This window comes from Sinocyclocheilus anshuiensis, unplaced genomic scaffold (genome assembly GCF_001515605.1).
Source record: "Sinocyclocheilus anshuiensis isolate Anshui unplaced genomic scaffold, SAMN03320099.WGS_v1.1 scaffold419, whole genome shotgun sequence".
Lineage (NCBI taxonomy): Eukaryota > Metazoa > Chordata > Actinopteri > Cypriniformes > Cyprinidae > Sinocyclocheilus > Sinocyclocheilus anshuiensis.
Window position 1 is genome coordinate 828,935 of NW_015548228.1, and position 21,531 is coordinate 850,465.

General features: G+C 39.0%; 1 protein-coding gene across 3 annotated transcripts in view; it reads left to right on the forward strand.

Annotated features, from left to right (window-relative positions):
• The window catches only part of LOC107654511 (histone-lysine N-methyltransferase EZH1-like), a 20,976-nt gene extending 1,046 nt beyond the window's left edge, over positions 1 to 19,930 (forward strand). The window contains exons 2-20 of one of the 3 annotated variants that reach the window (XM_016441601.1): positions 1,124 to 1,274; positions 6,918 to 7,043; positions 8,835 to 8,957; positions 9,411 to 9,528; positions 10,114 to 10,299; positions 10,913 to 11,015; positions 12,721 to 12,884; positions 13,234 to 13,325; positions 13,467 to 13,629; positions 15,132 to 15,313; positions 15,866 to 15,957; positions 16,060 to 16,088; positions 16,867 to 16,992; positions 17,525 to 17,703; positions 18,385 to 18,480; positions 18,618 to 18,699; positions 18,823 to 18,903; positions 18,988 to 19,072; positions 19,168 to 19,930. In XM_016441601.1, coding sequence (XP_016297087.1) covers positions 1,137 to 1,274; positions 6,918 to 7,043; positions 8,835 to 8,957; positions 9,411 to 9,528; positions 10,114 to 10,299; positions 10,913 to 11,015; positions 12,721 to 12,884; positions 13,234 to 13,325; positions 13,467 to 13,629; positions 15,132 to 15,313; positions 15,866 to 15,957; positions 16,060 to 16,088; positions 16,867 to 16,992; positions 17,525 to 17,703; positions 18,385 to 18,480; positions 18,618 to 18,699; positions 18,823 to 18,903; positions 18,988 to 19,072; positions 19,168 to 19,228 — 2,226 coding nt within the window. In that variant the 5' untranslated portion in view covers positions 1,124 to 1,136 and the 3' untranslated portion in view covers positions 19,229 to 19,930. Of the gene's footprint in view, positions 1 to 1,123; positions 1,275 to 6,917; positions 7,044 to 8,834; positions 8,958 to 9,410; positions 9,529 to 10,113; positions 10,300 to 10,912; positions 11,016 to 12,720; positions 12,885 to 13,233; positions 13,326 to 13,466; positions 13,630 to 15,131; positions 15,314 to 15,865; positions 15,958 to 16,059; positions 16,089 to 16,866; positions 16,993 to 17,524; positions 17,704 to 18,384; positions 18,481 to 18,617; positions 18,700 to 18,822; positions 18,904 to 18,987; positions 19,073 to 19,167 lie in introns of those variants that run through there. The other 2 variants (XM_016441602.1, XM_016441603.1) reach the window with 2 other exon arrangements.
• Positions 19,931 to 21,531: the final 1,601 nt, after the last annotated feature.

A 21,531-nucleotide genomic window follows, 5' to 3' on the forward strand; every position in this document is an offset into this window, starting at 1 on the left:
TGTGTGTGAAAGAGAGTGAGTCACATCTGACGGGAACCCTTATGGAAGGTGCTGTTTATCACATCCCAGAGAATATGTTTACCATGAAGATGAATCTATGAATTCACGAGAATAACTATCAATATAGATGATTTTATGCACCATAATATATTTACAATGTTGGGTAGGTTACTTCGATGTAATAGGTTACAGATAACAAGATACCCTATTTAAAATGTAATTAGTATAACTATTTCAATTACTTTATTAATGTAACTGATTACATTTGCTTACTTTTCTAAATTCCTAGCAGATTTGTAGCAGTTGTACTCAACACTGATTACTGTCAGACTTTCAAAATCCTTCATCACTTGAATTAAGATTATAATCATTTAATTTTAAAGCACAGCCACCACAAAATCAGACTTTAGCACCTCTTTTTACTTTGAGTTCGTTCTGAGGTTAATTACAGATTTAAAATAATAAGAAGCCGTTTAATATCTATGATACTGTTTCTGAAATCAAATCTTTGCATAGCTATGACAGGAAACACTGGCATCTAACAATGCATTGGAAAAAGCAGTTCATCTTAAAACATAAAGCATCTACATAAACCCAAACAGGAAATAAAACTATTGACTAAAATGAATGAATTATCGAATAAGCATGTGTCCTATTCTGTGTCCTAAACTCCTGAAAAATTGGTGTCTCATATTTTAGAGCAGTCAATACAATTTAGGAAAGAAATCAATTAAATCTGTATGTGTGTGTGAAAATATTCAGATATAACCCCCTTTGTAATCGTTAACATTCTTAGAAGTAACTGTAATTTAATTACAAATTTTTTCTCAGTAACAGAGTACAGTTCATTTATTTAGTAATTAAATCACGTAATTTCATTACATGTAACTAGATACTCCCCAACACTGTATATTTATATAAAATAATTATGTCTAATATATATTATATATTGTGCACACACACATACTGCATAAGACTTCTTTGAATTTTTAAAAACAGTCTGAAATATAAATTTTATAAAATCCTTAAACATACGGTTTGTTCCAGTGTTGTCTGAATGTGAGCTCAGCTCAGCTGGATGTGTATTTATCCCATATATAAGTATTGCTCATGTGCACTGTAGCCAGGTGAGGCTGATGATGGAGGAGGTGTCAGGTCCCCAGTTCTGCACTGCAAAGCCCCCCCGCAGTCTTCTGGAATGGAAGAAGAGGGTCAAGTCTGAGTACATGAGGTTAAGACAGCTGAAACGCTTCCGCAAAGCTGAGGAGATCAAGGTAGAAGGTCTTTTGCAGTGTTGTTTTACTTTGTTCCTTTACTCCTTCAATATAATTTATTCTGTATTTCTATACTAGTTTGGGGTCAGTAAGTTTTTTTTTTTTTTTTAGCAATTAATAATTTTATTCATCAAGGATGCATTGATCAAAGGTGGCAGTAAATATATTAATGTTACAAAAGATTTGAGTTTCAAATAAATGCTGTTCTTTGAACTTTCTATTCATTAAGGAATCCTAAAGATTTAGGTTTCAAAAAATATTCCAAAAATAACGACAAAGAAATGTTTCTTGAGCAGCAAATCAGCATATTTGAATGATTTCTGAAGGATTATGTGACACTGAAGACTGGAGTAATGATGCTGAAAATACAGCAGGAATAAATTACATCAAGTTATTATTTTAAAATGTATTAAAATAGAAAACACTTATTTTAATTTGTAATTAAATGTCATAACATTACTGTTTTTTTCATCAAATAAATGCAGCTTTGGTGAGTATCTGTCACAGTGTGCCAAAGACGAGGACTAGGAGAGATGCAGGTAACGTAAACTTCACTTTTATTAAGTAAACACAAACTCATATCAACAGAGGTATCTCCGTGGAAGCAACTGAGGTGAATGTGGCAGAGTGTGCATGAGAACAGTCTTATCGGAGACACCCGGTTTCCAATCCACAGTTCTTTGAGCACACGAAGATCTTGATGATAGGCAGACCACAGGTAAGTTACAGTCCTTTAGCAGAGCCGAAGAGAAGGTCCTAGAAGGAGTAACCTTGAGACCAGCCGATGAGCCAGAGTGGGGAGTGTGCTCTTATAGTATGTGATGAGGTGCAGGTGCTCAGTATTCCGGTGATTGAGGGCGTGGCTGCGTGATTGATTCTGTGGTTGTAGATGGCGTCTCCGTGACAGTACCCCCTCCCCCACGGGCGTCTCCAGACGTCCGGGAACCACGACGACGAGGCCGGCCTCGGCCTCTGGGAGCAGGACGGTCAGGGTGGAGTCAGTGATAATCGTCACTTAATGAAGGGTCGAGGATGTTATCTTTGTCCACCCAGGATCTCTCTTCGGGACCGTACCCCTCCCAGTCAACGAGGTATTGTAGACGGCCGCCTCGTCGCCTGGAATTTAGGATTTCCCGGACCCGGTAGATAGTGTCGTCGGCGGCGACCTCGGGTGGAGGAGGAGACACTTCCGGTTCTGTGGAAGGAGGGAGAAGAGGATCAGTGACAGGTAAGGATACATGAAAGGTTGGTGAAATATGGTATTGTCTGGGTAATTGGAGTTCATAAGTCACTTCATTTATCTGCCTCAAGATATTGAAGGGACCTATGTAGCGGGGACTCAGCTTTTTGCAGGGCAGTCGTAGGCGGATGTCTCGAGTGGAGAGCCAAACTCCATCACCTGGCTGATAGAGAGGTGTATCCCGATGACGGACATCCGCCTGAGCCTTCTGACGTCGGACTGCCCGCTGAAGATGGATGTGAGCTGAGTCCCATACCCTCTCACTCTCTCAGAACCAGTAATCCACGGATGGGACTTCAGACAGTTCTCCTGACCAAGGGAATAGTGGTGGTTGGTAGCAGAGTATACACTGAAAAGGAGTAAGGCATTTTCGTCACTCCTGACGAAGTGAGTTTTGTGCATACTCGGCCCTAGGAAGGTATTGACTCCAACTGTCTTGCTGGTGGTCACAGTAGGCCCTGAGATAGCGCCTGATCTCCTGGATCTTCCGCTCAGTCTGGCCATTCGTCTGAGGGTGATATCCAGAAGACAAACTAACCGACACTCCCAACAATCGGAAGAATGAGCGCCAGACCCTGGAGATGAATTGAGGCCCTCTATCTGACATCCTATCCTCTGGAATGCCAACGTGTCGGAAGACGTGGTTGAAGAGGGCCTCTGCAGTTTCAAGGGCGGTATGTAGACCCTTTAACGGAATGAGTTTGCAGGCCTTGGAGAATCGATCTACTGCAATGAGGATGGTGGTAAAGCCGTAAGAGGCACGTAAGTCAGTGGCGAAATCAACTTCTAGATGGGACCAGGGTCGATGCAGAAGTGGCAGTGGCACCAGTTTGCCCTCAGGTAGACGACGGGGTGTTGAAATAATGGCACAGACTGAGCATCCTTTCACAAATCGGGCGACGTCCTGGGCCAGGTTGGGCCACCAATACCTTCCCTCTAGGAGTGAGAGGGTTCACTGCCTGCCTGGATGACCTGATCCCGGAGACGCATGTATAGAGTTCAGAAGGAAAATCCTGAGGGAAGTTGGTACATATGTTCGACCTTCTGGACCTCCCGGCGGAGCAGGTTCTTCTTCGGTGGCGGCACGGATGTCGTCGTCGAGAGACCAGATGATAGGAGCACAGGTTCCGGATCCTCAGATACAGGGTCAGGTGAGTGAATTCTTGATAGAGCATCGGCTTTGGTATTTTTATGGCCTGGACGGTAGGTGACGATGAAGTTGAATCAAGTGAAGAATAATGCCCATCGAGCCTGTCTGGGGTTTAGGCGTTTTGCTTCTCTGAGGTATTGCAGGTTTTTGTGGTCAGTTATAACCTCAAATGGATGATTTGCTCCCTCCAGCCAGTGCCGCCACTCCTCTAGGGCCAGTCTAATGGCGAGCAGTTCTCTGTTGCCGATGTCATAATTCTGCTCCGCCGGGGATAGCTTCTTTGAGAAGTAGGCACATGGATGGAGTACAGGGGGTTCACCTCTCCGCTGGGATAGCACTGCTCCGACTCTGAGAGATGAAGCGTCCACTTCGACAATGAAGGGTCTGGTTGGGTCTGGGTGCCGGCGAGCTGGAGCAGTGCAGAAGGCGGCGACTGCATTATGTGTCCAACAGAGACGTTTAGGTTTCTGGCGTAGGAGAGAGGTTAAGGGAGATGAGAGTTCACTATAGTTACAGATGAATCGATGGTAGAAGTTTGCAAACCCCAGGAAGCGCTGAAGATCCTTGATGGTAGAGGGTTGTGGTCAATTCTTCACCGCTTCCACTTTGGTTCGATCCATTTGGATACCTTCCGGCGTGATGATGTAGCCAAGGAACTGGATGGTAGGTTGGTGGAACTCACATTTCTCCAATTTCAAGTAGAGGTGGTATTGGCGGAGCCGGCTGAGTACTTGTTGAACATGATGGATATGGTCAGCAAGATTGGAGGAGTAGATGAGGATATCGTCCATGTAGACTATTACAAATTTTTGGAGCATGTCACAGAAGATTTCGTTCATAAAATTTAGAAAGATTGAAGGCGAGTTGGAGAGCCCGTACGGCATATTCTGATATTCATAGTGTCCTGATGGAGTAATGAATGCAGTCTTCCACTCATCTCCCTGACGGATGCGGATTAAGTTATAGGCACTGCGAAGATCTAGCTTCGAGAACAGGTGAGCTCCACGCAGTTCCTTGAGTGCCGCAGGGACCAAAGGAAGGGGGTAAGCAAACTTTACCTTCTGGGAGTTTAGATTGCGATAGTCAATGCAAGGTCGAAATCCTCCACCTTTCTTGGCCACGAAGAAGAAGCTAGAAGCCGCCGGAGAGGTGGATGGTCGAATGAACCCCTGTTGAAGTGCTTCCTGGATGTACTCATCCATGGCCTTGCGCTCCGGGATCGATAATGAGTAGATTTTACCCTTCGGTAATTTGGCTCCAGGCAGGAGGTCTATCGCACAGTCCCATGGCCGGTGTGGTGGAAGTTTTGTGGCAGCAGTCTTGCTGAAGACGTCCTGGAACGCCCTGCACTCCTCTGGGAGGTTGATTTTTGCATTAGTTTCCGGGCTCTCAATGGATGTCAATCCCAGGATGGCAGTTCTCGACAAAGGAACAGGTAGTGATTGAAGGCAATTTTGGATGCAGAAATTACTCCACTGTTCAATTCCCCCTGAGCTCCAGTTGATGATAGGTTGGTGTTTAGCCATCCAAGGCCGTCCCAGGACAACGTCGACGGCAGATTCCTCCAGCACCAGCAACGATAGGGTCTCCTCATGCAAACAGCCAGTGCGAAGGGTTATTTCCAGAGTTCTCCACTGCACCAGTCCGTTGTCCAGCGGTTTTCCTTGGATAGTGGTAATCTGATAGCGTGTGGGATTTTTTTGATGTGGAATCTTAAAGGTAGGTAATAGGCGTGAGGTGATTAAATTTCCAGAAGAACCAGAGTCGAAGAGGATTTTTACTGGGAAAGACCGATTGGCATAGATTAATACAGCATCATGATATCGAGGGTTATTAACTACAGAGTTGACTTGGATAGTACTCACCGCTGGACGTGGAGGACGGACTGGGCAGGTTTGGATGAGGTGATCATTTCCTCCACAATACAGGCATAGCTTCTGTTGTATGCGACGTTGGCGTTCAGAGGTGGATAGATGGTACTGTTCCATTTGCATGGCTTCTGGTGCTGAAGAATCGTTGGAGAGTGAGATGTCAGAAGCATTTTACTCAACGGAGACTGCGAATAAATGTTGCGAGACGTGTTGGACCTTAAGCATGAAACTCTCCAGTCCCACGGAGTCCTCATAATTAGCCATCTGCTGACGAAGTTTGGGGTTTAATCCACGTCGGTAAGCTGAGAAGAGTGCAATCTCGTTCCAGCCGCTAGCGTGCGGAAATTAATGGTGTATTCATGGGCAGTCCGCTCAGCTTGTCGCAGTCTGAAAAGTTCTTCATGCACAGAGAGGGAAGATGCACCATTACCAAACACGTCTTTAAAATTAGTTATGAAAGAGTCAAGGGATCGAATTACCGGACTTTTCGAGCTCCATAGAGATTCGGCCCATTGACGAGCTCTTCCTGACAGCAGAGAGAGATGATGAAGGATATCTTTGCGCGGTCTCCGAAGAACTGATGGGGGAAGCATCTCAAAATACAATTGACATTGTAATATGAATCCGTTACATTCTGACACCTCACCCGAATATACTGCTGGTTTGGCCATGGGACAGGCGGAGGCAGGTGAAGTGACTGATGGTTGAAGTGCCGTGCGAAGCGTCGTGATGAGTTCAGTGACTGGATCCGGTTCAGAAGGTTTCCTGGTTTCCATAATGTTTCTCTTTTGGACTGGTCTTCTTTCACAGTGTGCCAAAGACGAGGACTAGGAGAGATTCAGGTAACGTAAACTTCACTTTTATTAAGTAAACACAAACTCATATCAACAGAGGTATCTCCGTGGAAGCAACTGAGGTGAATGTGGCAGAGAGTGCATGAGAACAGTCTTATCTGAGACACCCAGTTTCCAATCCACAGTTCTTTGAGCACACGAAGATCTTGATGATAGGCTGAGCACAGGTAAGTTACAGTCCTTTAGCAGAGCCGAAGAGAAGGTCCTAGAAGGAGTAACCTTGAGACCAGCCGATGAGCCAGAGTGGTGAGTGTGTTCTTATAGTATGTGATAATGAGGTGCAGGTGCAGGTGCTCAGTATTCCGGTGATTGAGGGCGTGGCTGCGTGACAATATCTGACTTTCAAAAAAAAAACAAAAATCTTACCAACCCCAAACTTCTGAACGGTAGTGTATTTCTTTTAGAAATTTTCATTATTCTGCCACCTTTTATTTCCTTGATTTGTTTACTATGTCATTCTAATTAGAAAAAGTAGCTTTCAATTCATATAATTTAGTCTTTTTAACTGTTAAGCTGTGTTTTTCACAGGCTCTTTTCCAGTCGAATCGCCGCAAGATTGAAGGAAGAACTGAGCTGCTGAATGAGGAATGGTCCAAGCTCAGAATCCAGTCCATTCCCCTTTCCACAACCAGTGGCTCTCTGCCCAGCAAAAAGGCAAGAATGACACAGCTGGAGGCCTTGACCACCACAAACCAGTGTCAGTCATCTTGCATCTGCTCTGTGACACTAGATCGCTTTACTGTGAATTGCCCCTGCTAATTTAGCACAAGACTGTCCCCACTAGCTGATTTATGAGCTGAATCAATACATAGTCAGCTTTGCCTCGCCATTTCCAAACATAATTTATTCTAGCAAAATGCCAGTAATGACTCAAGATCAGGTGCCACAGTTTGCCTTCTATTTCCTGCAGTATCCTACCTGACAAGCGTTTAGATCAATCTAATGATGTTATTAATGGACTGACTGTGGCACAGTTAACCTCTGATTAATTAGTCAGGGCAAATATTACCAGCAGGCCGGTAAAATTGCGCAGTGTTTTTTTTCTCTCTTCATGATATTGCTCTGTTGCCAAAAATGTATTTGTATGTTTGCCAAGCCAGAGCTCAATATCTGAAACTCCTGTGATATCCACAATAAAAGCAGCCAGCGGGCACAGCAGAGCTTAGCTCTCTGTGGAATACAGAGAGACTGCTCAACATACCAGCACAGCTGGATCCTACTTGCAACAGCACTGGAAAACAATACCATACTTGATGTTCTTTAGATAACACCAAACCAAATATTTTGATTAGTGGATTATGATGATATTGTAATTTCCCTGGGCACACATTTGGTCCCAGTTCAATTCTTCTTGACCTTATGACATTTCTATCACTGATTTGGTTTGGAATTAAATTCTTTAATTATTTATTCACCCTCATGTTGTTCCAGTATGACTTTTTGGTCGCACTTTATTTTAAGGTCCAACTCTTGCTATTAACAAACCATTAACTACAACTTCTGCCTCAATAAACTGCTAATTTGCTGCTTATTAATAGTTAGTAAGGTAGTTGTTAAGTTTAGGTTTTGTTAGGGATGCAGAATATGTGCTTTATAAGTACTAATAAACTACCAATATGTTAATAATGGGCATACTAACAAGCAACTAGTTAATAGTAAGAATTGGTCCCTAGTGTTACAGACTTTTTTTTCCCTGTGAAACAAAAGGAGACATACTGAATACTGTTCGCTTTTTTACATTTAAACATGACTGAAGCTTTTAAGCTTCAAAAAGGACACAAAAGCATTATAAAAAATATAGTCTGTCTGTACAAATAGTGCACTATGTTCCTTATGAAGCCATGTGAGCTTTGAGTGACTAACAGACACAATTATAAAATAAGTCGTTATCTCACATATTTCCATTTTGGTTTTTGATGAATCGTTTGATCCAGTTCAGAGAACGGTCTGAATGATCTGGCCACAAATCGGCCTCATCTGGTTCTCAGGTTCAGTTTGACTTACAGCTATCATATGTCTTCAAGAAATTCAGACTTGGAATACAGTGCATGCATTGTATGGACTACTTTCATGATACATTTACATCCTTGTTTGAAACTTGAAAGCCTCGGTTAATATTTATTGTAAAATGCATGGAAAGGAGTGACCAGTTTAATTCTCGAAATTTCTCCTTTTTTCCCGGAAGAAAGAAAGTCATACAGGTTTGGAACAATTTAAATGATGAGACTATTTTAATTTTGGGTCAACTTTTCATTTAATAATACAATAGATTTAAATTCAGTAATCTGTCAGTAAAATACAGCCAATGTAAAATTCACATATTCAAATGACATTGACTAATTAACATATGCAGGACTAAAGCAATTTAACGGTCCTCGAATAGTTTTGAGTGACACTTTGACTTGTCTTCTGTTTTCCTGTCTTCCCTTTCTTGTCCAATCACAGTTGTGCATGGTAGAGTCTGGCTTTCCGTCTTTTCCGTACCAGGCAGTTGCCATGCGTCCCTTGACAACTGTTGCTGGGATACCATTCATGTACTCCTGGTCCCCTTTGCAGCAGAACTTCATGGTACTGGATGTGGCCAATAAGCGCAAACACATTAACACACATAAAAAGCACTCAATCATGATCACCATTAGAAGCCTGTGTCTGCAGACAAATAAGGAGAGAGAGAGAGAGAGAGATGAAAATAGAAGAAAAGCATAATTTTTGACACTGGTCATTTTGAAAGTAGGTCACCCTGCAGCAACGCATTCACATGTTCTGACAGCTCAAAGCATGTGTTTTTGAAATCATCTCTCAGGTAGAGCAGGATGTGCATCTTTAAACGCCTACACTCACTTACAGGCACAAATATAGGAATACACAAAAACAGCCAACCACAAAACACATTTACAATATCGTTGTGCATTTATCTCTCATTAGAAGAACCTCACTGATTCATGAATGCATATGGAACATGTCTTTATATAAATCAATAAAATCACAAAAAAGGCTTTCCTCCCTCTCTTTGTTTCTGAGGTGGAAGATGAGACATTTCTGCATAATATCCCCTACATGGGAGATGAGGTGTTGGAACAGGATGAAGCTTTCCTGGAAGAGCTTATTGACAATTATGACGGGGTGCATGGAGACCGAGGTGAGCATCACAATATGTATTCATACACATTACAGCTAGTCCTGAGCTAAATCTCTTTTGGAAAGCCCTGAATGTTTTAAATGCATTTTTTTTATTGTTTTTGTAAGTGTCATTTTTTTATGAAAAATACAATAAAAAAGTAATACTGTGAAATATTACAATTTAAGATAACCGTTTTTTTTATTTAGATATATTTTCAAATAGAATGTATTCCCGTGATGACAATGTTAAATTTTCATCAGCCATTACTCCAGTCTTTAGTGTCACGTGATCCTCTAGAAATCATTCTAATATGCTGATTTGATGCTAAAGATACATTTCTTATTATTATCAATGTTGAAAACAGTTGTGCTGCTTAATTTTGTTTTGTGGAAACTGATACTGATAGAAGTCGTTTGTAACATTATAAATGTCTTAAATATCACTTTTGATCAATTGAATGCATCTTTGCTGATTGAAAGTATTCATTTCTTTAAATAGTAATGACCCCAAAATCTTTGAGCCGTAGTGTTCATGCTAATCAATATGTAACTTGTATGTGAATCTTACACAGGCAGTAAGTTTGTAAGTATCTTGTACCAACAGAAGGAGGCTTCATAAATGATGAGATCTTTAAAGAGCTGGTGGAGGCACTGAGCCAATACTCAGACCCAGAGGAAGAGGAGGAGGAAGAGCCCTCGGAGAGAACAGAGAATAAGGAGGAGGAGGAGAAAGCGGTGCAGAAAACTATGGCTGAAGAACCAGAAGAGTCAAAAGTGAGCACTGCTGAAGGTGAGTTAGTTTTGAGCAGAAGCAAAATAATGGAATAATTATTATAATAACATTTTATGTAAAATATATGATATAATACATTTAAAAACTATTAATTTTTGTTTAATTAGATTTTTTATTTAATTTTATTTATTTTAAAGGAAACACAGGTTTACTGTCCAAACACGTATTAATGCCTTTGTATTATTAGAAGAAGACCTTTAAATAAATAAATAAATCAGTAATTTTGATGATCATATGTTAGGTCAAATTACCATAGAATTAGGGCTTTTAATAGACAATCGGTGGTGTAGCACTGTACAGCTTTCAGCTTTCCAGTGATTTGAATTTCACTGGTTTAACAACAAATAGACCAGAGCTCACATGCATTGCCCATCAGATCAGCCTGTCTCTGTGTCTATGTGCAATTGTTTGCTCTGAGTGTCGCCTCTATTCCCAGTGAGGGCTGGACAAACCTGTTTGTTCATTCAGTTTGTTTTAGGACAGTATCCAGTTACGGTACACCCTGACTCTTACACATGCACACACACATAAGCCCATGCACTACTCTAGTTTTGCTTTAAAAGTCAAATTCAGGACAATGCTGATTTTAGTCTCGCTTTTCCCTCACTAGGAAGAGAGCTCTCCGCCAATAAGAAGATTCCTCATGACAAGATTTTCACAGCTATTGCCTCTATGTTTCCATACAAAGGCACCATGGAGGAGCTGAAGGACAAGTAGGCCACCCTGTTGATTTTTAAGCCTTCATTTTTAGAAATGAATGGAATCAGGACATGAGGCAGATTCAAACCGGCTTCTCTCACAATGCACATCAAATTGTGTATGCTGGCAAACTGTTTTCTAAATACTCCCATGTCTGCCATTGTTTGACAAACAGGTTAGCTTGCTTTAGTGATTTTCAGTTCAGTCCAGTTAATTAATTTACACAATGCTGTCCATCCATAATGGCAAACCTAACATGCGTGCACATTCTTCACATGACTAGGAAAGTATATGTCATGCCACCTTCAAGCTGTGGTAAATGAAGGTTCATGGGAAGCTCCTCGAGCTCTGCTGTCAGCTGGCTCTGCAGCCCCCGCAGCAGCAGTGGAAACAAAAACCCGTCACAGTCTGCCTTATCATCCAACTGTTTACTGTTTCATGTCATTATTGTTCATTCCACCAGCTGTGCTCATTTTATTTCTTTCCGCTGGCTGGGGGAAATCTGTGGGTGAGAGTTATATTTAATGGCCTGTTATGTGTGTCAAACTAATTCTGCACTTTAAAGGGATAGTTCATCCAAAACAGAACATTCTGTCATCATTTTATTCACCCCAAACTTGTATGACTTTCTTTCTCTTTTTTTTTGACTTAAAAATACACAGAAATAATACTTAAAGGCGCAATATGTAATTTTCGCCGCTAGAGGGCGCATATTCAAAATAAACAAAGAGACAAAGGCGTAGCTTGATGACGCAGTGACTGAGTGTGGAATCATGGGAGTTGTGGTCTTCATCCCCACAGCCGATGCAATCTGACGGGACTCGGGCAGAAATCATGTTCATGGATGAGCTAATGATTTATTAACGTAGTAGAATGAAGCAGGGTGAGACCGAAAGCCGTCGAAGCGAAACGAGACGCTGAACGAGCGTGACACACGGCTTGAAAGCAGCGGAGCTTTTATTATGTTTTTGAATATTTTAATAAAAAGATCTTACATATTGTGCCTTTAAGTACACTCAGCACAACAGCTCATTGTGACTACGGCTATTTTTATGCAACATGAGGATGAGTAAATAATGGCAGAATTGCACATTGCAAGTTTAGGGTCAGATTTTTTTTTTTTAAAGAAATTTATAATTTTTTTCAGCAAGGACACATTAAATTGATCAACAGTGACAGTAAACACATGAATAATGTCACTAGAGATTTCTATTCCAAATAAATTCTGTTTCTTTCTATTTCTTTCTTCAGATAATTCAGAAATAAATGCGTCATGATTTCCACAAAAATATAAAGGAGCACAGCTGTTTTAAACATTTATAATAATGAGAAATATTTCTTGAGCAGCAAATCAGCATTTCGGAATGATTTCTGAAGGATCATGAAGACTGGAGTAATGATGCTGAAAATTCAGCTTTGATCACAGAAATAAATTACATAAATTACAAAATATACTAAAATAGAAAATTATTATACAGTTATTTCAAATTTGAATAATATTTCACGGTATATATATTAAAATATTCTAACATAATATAATTATAATATTTATAATATTTTTGTTATAATTTCTTTATAATATTTTTGACCAAATAAATGCAGCCTTGGTGAGCATAAAAGACTTCTTTCAACCCCAAACCTTTTGCTGTAGTTTCAGTTTAGTGTGTTTTGCTGTTATATACAAATGATAGTGTAAGTGTATTTTTCTCTCTCTTGCAGGTATAAGGATCTCCTGGAGCCATCCAGCCCTGTGAAGTTGCCTCCTCTCTGCACGCCCAACATGGACGGCCCCTTAGCCAAATCTGTTCAGAGAGAGCAAAGTCTGCACTCTTTTCACACACTTTTCTGTCGCCGCTGCTTTAAATACGACTGCTTCTTGCACCGTAAGAAATTATAATGTCCTTCTCTAGTCTTCTGCCTTTTTGTGTTTATTCAAATGGAGAGCATGATGCATGATACAATCTGTCCTTCAGTGCATGTTCCTGAATTATGTACAGTGCAATACCTTTCATGTATGATACCATATTGTACAATCTTCATCAGTACATCAAGCATACAGATATGCCCTGTTTAAACTTGGCAATAAAGTTTGACTAAAATGATCAGCTCACAAGTGGTCAGCTGAGTATCATACTATATTTAGTATAATTATAATTATGCTATATTTAGCAGTGACCACTTATGATTGAATCATACAAAATGGATGTAAATTAGTACGTTGTTTGTGTTTAGCTTTCCATGCATCTCCTAATGTGTATAAGAGGAAGAATAAAGAGATCCGAATGGAGACCGAGCCCTGCGGACTGGACTGCTTTCTGCTGCAGGTACAGCTTTCTGAGTACATAACAATTTCATACGTTTTTCTACTTAGCTGAGAATTTATAATTTTATGAACTTGGATTAAATTTATATCTTAATTAAATGTATAATTTATAAAGTTCTCTTTATCCCTTCTTTGGTCGCAGAAAGGGGCAAAAGAGTTTGCTGATCAAAACATGCAGAGTTCTCAAAGGCCCCGGCGTCGACGGCGACAGCCCCGCCCCTCGAGTTCCTGTGGCCCCACCCCCTCAGGCTTCTGTGAGGAGGGAAAAGAAGGAGGCAGCGACCATGAGACCACCAGCTCCTCAGGTACAGTGGATAAAGAGTTAATAGTTTATCCAGACCAAAATAACACAGATGAAACACACAGCCAAACCTTCCCTCGCCAAAAATAACTCTTGTCCCATGGTGAGTTGTTTGTCTAAATTGCAACAGAGACATCACTGGAAATGTTTGCAGAAGCACAGGAACATTATGAGTGGTGCTTGCTAAAGTAATAATTATTATTTTCACCTGTCGGATGATTAAACGGGGAAACAATTGTATAGGCTTCTTTAAGGGATGGATTCAAGCCATATTTATAGAGAGCATAATAGAGATTTTGGCTTAAAATCATCACATTCTAGCAACCACCAAAACATGCTTGGAACCACATAGCAGTGCACTAACAACAATTCAGAATGGCCTAAAACTCATGCACAATGTATCAGTACCATTACAGATACATCATCTGGTCATCAACCGATACAGTATTACAATCTTTTTAATGTATCATATCGGTTAGTATTGCATATTTAATTGTTTATCATTCTCATTTTTACATCTTATGCTCACTTAAAGTTAATCTTTAAAAAAACAAATAATTTAATAACATAATCTTTAGCAAATTTCAAGATTAATAAGATTAATTAATGTTTTGATGCCTAAATCCACTTGTAGCATTTAAAAATGACTAATTTTTGTTTTTATTGTATTCCTGTGACGGCAAATCTGAATTTTCAGCAGCCATTACTGCAGAAATCATTCTAGCTTGTTGATTTGGTGCTCAAGTAACAAATCGTCTTATTAGCAATGTTAAAAACAGTTGTGCTTCTTATTATTTTTGTGGAAAACTTGACATGTTATTCTAGGATTCTCTGATGAATAGAAAGTTCAAATAACAGCATTTATTTTAAACAGAAATCTTTCATAACATGTTAAATGTCTTCACTGTCACTTTGGATCAATTTAACGCATCCTAGCTGAATACAAGTAGTAATTTCTTTTTAAAAAAATTATCTTACTGACCCAAAACTTTTGGTTACACTTTATTTTGATAGTCCACTTTAGACATTCTACTAACTATGAGTAACTTTGTAACTACATGTCAACTACATGTCAACTAATTCTCATTAATTTGCAACTACATGTCTACTAACTCTCAGAGTAGACTGTTAGGGTAGGTTTAGGGTTAGTAGAATAAGTTGACATATACTTGCAAAGTTTCTCATAGTCAGTATGTTGTATGTTGTGGACCCATCAAAATAAAGTGTTAGAAGATATTAAGCAGACATTCTACTAATACTCTAATGACTGCTAGTTGACACGTAGTTGCAAAGTTACTTACTGTTAGTAGAATGTCTAAAGTGGACATTCAAAATAAAGTGTTGCCAAACTTTTTAACAGTAGGGAATTTAGACAAAACAGTATAGAATTTTAATTTAATAAGTTAATATCAAATGCCATATGCTGCTATTCAGTTCTGATTTACTTCAGTAAAGAGTGTTTGGATGAAAACCTGACATTTAGCTGTGTGCTTATTTGTGTGTCAGAGGGTAACTCTCAGTGTCCCAGTCCCGCCAAACTGAGACCAGGGGAGGAAGGAGCGGAGGAGTCCGAGTCGCCTCCTCAGTGGAGCGGAGCAGAGGAGTCTCTGTTCAGAGTCCTGCACGGCACATATTACAACAACTTCTGCTCTATTGCACGACTCATTGGTACCAAGACATGTAGAGAGGTACGCACACAAATGACAATGAACAGGAGGTTATATTTGTGTCTTTTGCTAGTTTTGATAATGTATCGTCTGGTAACTCACTGGTAAAGGAGTTTATTAATGCAGTTAATTCTAAATTGAATTAAAATGTATTAAATGTGCAGAAAGTTCTACAGTATATACTCAGAAGCAGAGATGACAAAAATGTGTGCGTTTAAATGTATGACTGTGTGCATGTGTGCCTGTGTGTTTTTCCCAGAAAGACTGGTTTGGCTAACTGGAAATGCGATTACCTCAAATCATGTGTTTTTCTTTCATTTAGGGAATGGTCCAAATCTTTTTCTAGAAGAGTGTTGTTTTGATTGTGTGTTTGTGTGTGTATGTGCGTGTTAGTGTGTGTGAGAGCTCATATGGCAAAGATCAACATGATAATGAGCGGTTACGTCTCAGCTGGGTTTCAGAGTTCTGACTAACGCCCATTAAGTGTTCACTGGATTGTGATGCAGTGTGTGTGTGTGAGTGTAACATGTTGCAATGCTCTGTCTCATGTGATTATGTATGACTTTCTGTCAGGTTTACGAGTTTGCAGTGAAAGAGGTGCTGATTCACCATGTCCCGCTGGAGGATGGTGGGATCTCACCTCAGAAGAAAAAAAGAAAGCACAGGCAAGATGTTAACACACCACACCTGGCTGTCAGATTCTGGATGTTACACAGACAGCAAAATACTAACATTAGAGCTCAACTATGTTTCTGTTTGTTTGATAGATTATGGGCAAAGATACAGCTGAAGAAAGGTAAGACTCTCAACTTCAATACCAGACTGAGACGAGGTTTGGACAAACAGAAGGAAAAGTCATGGAGATGTCTGTAGTTAGGGAGATTATTCTGGCTGGCGATTAGTAGTCGGACAAATAAATAATCAGTTTAATGGTTTGTTCATGTGCATATTTCACATGTACCTTTAGAAATAATTTATTCACTTTCAACACAGAAACAAAGACTTTTTAAGACTTAGCAAACAAATATTAAACGTGGTAGAATAACAATAAAATGTAATATTCTAAAGGTTTCAGTTCTTCATGTAACATTTATTGTAATTTTATTTGCAACACAAGTATTTTCAGTATTTTAAAGTATTTAAAATGCAGTCAGAATATTGTAATGGTGTTACAAATTTGCAACAAAAAAAGCATATCTATCATCATCATAGTAATTATAGTCAGTATAATTCAGTTCTAAAATATTAGTTTATTTTTAATCTATTAAATATGATTATTACATATTGAAATGGCAGTAAGGCTTTACAATAAGGTTCATTTTTAACAGTTAATGCTGTAAGACTCAGAGCATTTATTAATCGACACTATATGCTGATGATAGGTAATTGGTGTTTGTTAATAATACATGTTAATCAAACCTTATTGTAAAATGTTAGCAAAACTGCTCTTTGTGAGTGCAGTTTCTGAAAGTAACTGCACTGATGTATGTAATAATCACATATTTTTGGAACCATAATGGAAAGTCTTTGTTCAGAACGAATTGTTCTCATTTCCCTTTCTATTTGTCTTACAGACAACTCGTCCAATCAAGTGTACAATTATCAGCCATGTGACCACCCTGAGCACCCATGTGATAGCTCCTGCTCGTGTGTGATGACACAAAACTTTTGTGAGAAATTCTGCCAGTGTGATCAGGAGTGTGAGTTCAACACAAACGAACATACAGTATACACACACACATACAAACTTATGAAATATATTCTAATTCAAGTATACAGTATTACACTGTTCTACAATAAAGGGGAAAACAGCCCCTTTTGTTTCAGAACATTTCATAAGTAAAATAATCCTTTCTTTTTTTGATATTTAATAAGAATTTGAAGAAAGGCTATTGGAGTTCTTACTGTATGTACTATGAAGTTTTTTCCTTTCTCACTTTATCTTATCTTAAACTATAAAAAAAATGTACTGTGTAGATATATAATATCTATAGAATTACATTTCTGTCCAATGCTCAAATATTTCTCCTGTTTTATGTCTATACACCACGAGGGGGCACCAACAACACAAGCAGTGAAGAAATGACACACTTTAACGCTAATAAATTGTTGTACCATTTTGACATTTACTCAGACTACGTGATTTTGAACATCCATTTATTTTAGGTATAAGAACACCTCAAACATTCACAGGTCACTTTAGCCAAGTTCTGCTCTGGCTTTTTGTTCTAGGTCAGAACCGGTTTCCTGGCTGTCGCTGTAAGACTCAGTGCAACACCAAGCAGTGTCCGTGTTACCTGGCAGTGCGGGAGTGTGACCCTGATCTCTGCATGACCTGTGGGGCCGCAGACCACTGGGACAGCAAACAGGTCTCCTGTAAGAACTGCAGCATTCAGAGAGGACTCAAGAAGGTATGAAGTACATTCCACTGACACTGTAAATTATCTATCTATCTATCTATCTATCTATCTATCTATCTGTCTGTCTGTCTGTCTGTCTGTCCGTCTATCTTCTGTCTTTCTATTCATCTATTTTCTGTATTTTTGTCTGTCTGTCTGTCTGTCTGTTCGTCCTTCCATCTGTCTGTTGTCTGTCTGTCTGTCTATCTGTCTTTCTGTCTGTCTATCCATCTGTCTATCTGTCTGTCTGTCTGTCTATCCATCTGTCTGTCTATCTGTCTGTCTGTCTGTCTATCTATCTATCTGTCTGTCTGTCTGTCTGTCTGTCTATCTATCTATCTGTCTGTCTGTCTGTCTGTTTATCTATCCATCTGTCTGTCTGTCTATCTATCCGTCTGTCTGTCTATCTATCTATCCATCTGTCTGTCTGTCTATCTATCCGTCTGTCTGTCTATCTATCTATCCATCTGTCTGTCTGTCTATCCATCTGTCTGTCTGTCTATCTATCTATCCATCTGTCTATCTGTCTGTCTGTCATTTTATCGTTCCATCGTTCTACCATTATGTCGTTCTATCTGTCTATCTATCTAGTATTTATCCAATATCTTATGCCAACATGCTGATATTCAAAAGGGAAATAATTGATAAACAAGATGCTTTAGTGATATAAATGTTGTTTAACCTGTTTGCCAGCACCTGCTCCTGGCGCCATCTGATGTTGCAGGGTGGGGTACATTTATCAAAGAGCCAGTCCAGAAGAATGAGTTAATCTCTGAGTACTGTGGAGAGGTGTGTGGAAATCACACACACCCCTGATGATGAGCACTAGCTGTTGTGATTTTTATGAAAGTTGTGTTCTTAGTGATCTGATAAATGCATTGTGTGTGTGTGTGTGTGTGTGTGTGTGTGTGTGTGTGTGTGTGTAGCTTATTTCCCAGGATGAAGCAGACAGGAGGGGTAGAATTTATGACAAGTACATGTCCAGTTTTCTGTTCAACTTGAACAATGGTATCGGCTTCACTCATTCTATTCTATTCTATTCTGTTCTATTCTGTTGTGTTTTGTTCTATTCTAGTTGTCTTTTAGATGTCAATTTGGTATTTTTAAAATAGTGTTTTTATATAATTCCAGACTTTGTAGTGGATGCCACTCGAAAAGGGAATAAAATACGATTCGCCAACCACTCCGTCAACCCAAATTGTTATGCAAAAGGTACTTTATTTCATCACATAAATATCAAAGTACTTTGTGTTGAAGCTATTAAGCACGTTGGTGTGGTGTTGGTTATTATTACAGTCGTCATGGTTAATGGTGATCACCGCATTGGAATCTTTGCTAAGCGAGCTATACAGCGAGGAGAAGAGCTCTTTTTTGACTACAGGTATGTTTTGTTTGTTTCAGCAATACCGTTACATCACAGATAGACACTAATTTCATTTCATTTTGTGGTGTCATTTTATTTTTCCTGCTTCTTAGATACAGTCAAGCGGATGCATTGAAGTATGTGGGTATTGAGAGGGAAATCGACATTGTGTAGACGCACTTTCCTTGAGTGTGTCCTCATTTACCTGGTAACATTTTTGCCTACCCACAATGCTTTGCACTTCACTGACATCACAGATTGATTTGATGATGCAGTCAGATGGTGATGTCACTACCTTAACCTGTGGTTTAATTGAATTGTCTGAACAAGCGTTTTTGTTTACATCTTTGAGATAACGTTTGTGATGACCTAAAGAAACAAAAGGTGTCCTCAGATTTACAAATCCACTCCTCCACATTTGCACTATATGGCCAATAACACAGGATATTGATAGACGGCACCATTTTCTTTGTCATGGAAGGAAAAATGAAAGTTCAGACAACTGTCATTAAGTTTTTTTTTTTTTAATCCCATCTCTCCATTCATAAGGCTCTGTAAACAGCTTTTGAAATAGCTATAACCTCTATATGCTCAATATATATACTGTAACTGCAAACTGAATGCATCATACTTAGCCGTCGTTGTTTCTGGTAAAAATATTCTGTTGTGCAAAAATCAAGCAATATTTCATAGTTACATTTGCACTTATAGTTAGTCAGGTCAGTATCTTCTCTCTTTAGAACAAACTTCAGTATACTCGTCTGCAACCTGGTGTCATTTGATGTTAGCCTGTTACTGTAATGTGCACACCTATCTATCTAACTATCTATCTATCTATCTATCTCTCTCTCTCTCTCTCTCTCTCTCTCTCTCTCTCTCTCTCTCTCTCAGCTGATTTGCACTTATAGTCAGTCAGGTCAGTATTTTCTCTCTTTAGAACAAATTTTAGTAAACTCGTCTGCAACCTGGTGTCATGTGATGTTAGCCTTTTACCGTAATGTGCACTCCTCTGCTATCTATCTATCTATCTATCTATCTATCTATCTATCTATCTATCTCTTCATCAGCTGTAAGCTGCTTGCTGTATTGCACAAAGCTGGCTCATGTTGTCAGAGATTAGCATTCTAGCTAACATAGCACTAAGGCAGTTAATCTTCATCTCTGCGTAAACTGTATGGGGTCAAATATTGTTAATGTTCTGTTGAAATAAACAAAACAAGTAACCATATAAACCGACAGACTGAATGTGAACTGTGAGCTAAAGAGTGACTTAAATGACATTGTTTTGTAGACTTTTTAAAGAGTGAACAAAAGAGTGTACAAAATAGGCCTAACAAGGGTTTGGGTTTGGTATGTTATATTTTATGTAAAATAAAGAACTAAACCAAATGATCATATTTGTTTAACATGCCCTAGAATCGTAACTGCATTTCATATAACCACTAAATACAAATATGGGCAATCATTTTGAAAAAAAAAAAAAAAATCGACAGACTGAATGTGAACTGTGAGCTAAAGAGTGACTTAAATGACATTGTTTTGTAGACTTTTTAAAGAGTGAACAAAAGAGTGTACAAAATAGGCCTAACAAGGGTTAGGGTTTGGGTTTGGTATGTTATATTTTATGTAAAATAAAGAACTAAACCAAATGATCATATTTGTTTAACATGCCCTAGAATCGTAACTGCATTTCATATAACCACTAAATACAAATATGGGCAATCATTTTGAAAAAAAAAAAAAAAATTCCTAGTGTCTTGTAAAATACTGTAGTTACATTTTTATCTGAAATATTTTTTTATCCAAAAACACTGAGCTTTCTGAAAAAGGCAAGTGTAATTGGATTTCCAGATGCATTTAAAAGCAGGTATATCTGTTGGATACACTTAACTCTATCAGACATGAATTTTGTCAAATGACAAAAACAAGATATGCACCTATCTGGGATCCATTATAGAAAGAGTCCTCAGAGTTTGTCTTTCCTTCAGGCTTCTTTTATTAAAGCGTCATTACGGATTTGTGTTGATTCTACACAGTCATGGTCATTTACAATGAGGTTGACAAACAAAACCAGAACTAAAGAATTAGGAAAATTCAAAATGAACACCTTGTCACACCTGACCACAAACCTGAAATTACCTGCTTGTAAGAGGATACCATTATTTTATTATATGTCCGATTCCATGAAACTAGTTCAACTTTAACTTTTGAGATTTTCATGGGAATTATTTTGGCAAATGCTTTGCATTCACAGGACCTACAGTTCCCCTGAATCAACCTCAAGAGCACAGTGGTAATAAAAGATAATTGAGATCACAATGATAACAAATAATATAACAAATAATGTACGCAGTATTCATTTACCCTCAGCAGATGCCGTTTACTGTACCGTTCAAAGGTTTGGGCTGTACAATTTTTTTATGTTTTGGAATTAAGTCTCATGCTCACCAAGGCTGCATTTATTTGACCAAAATGTC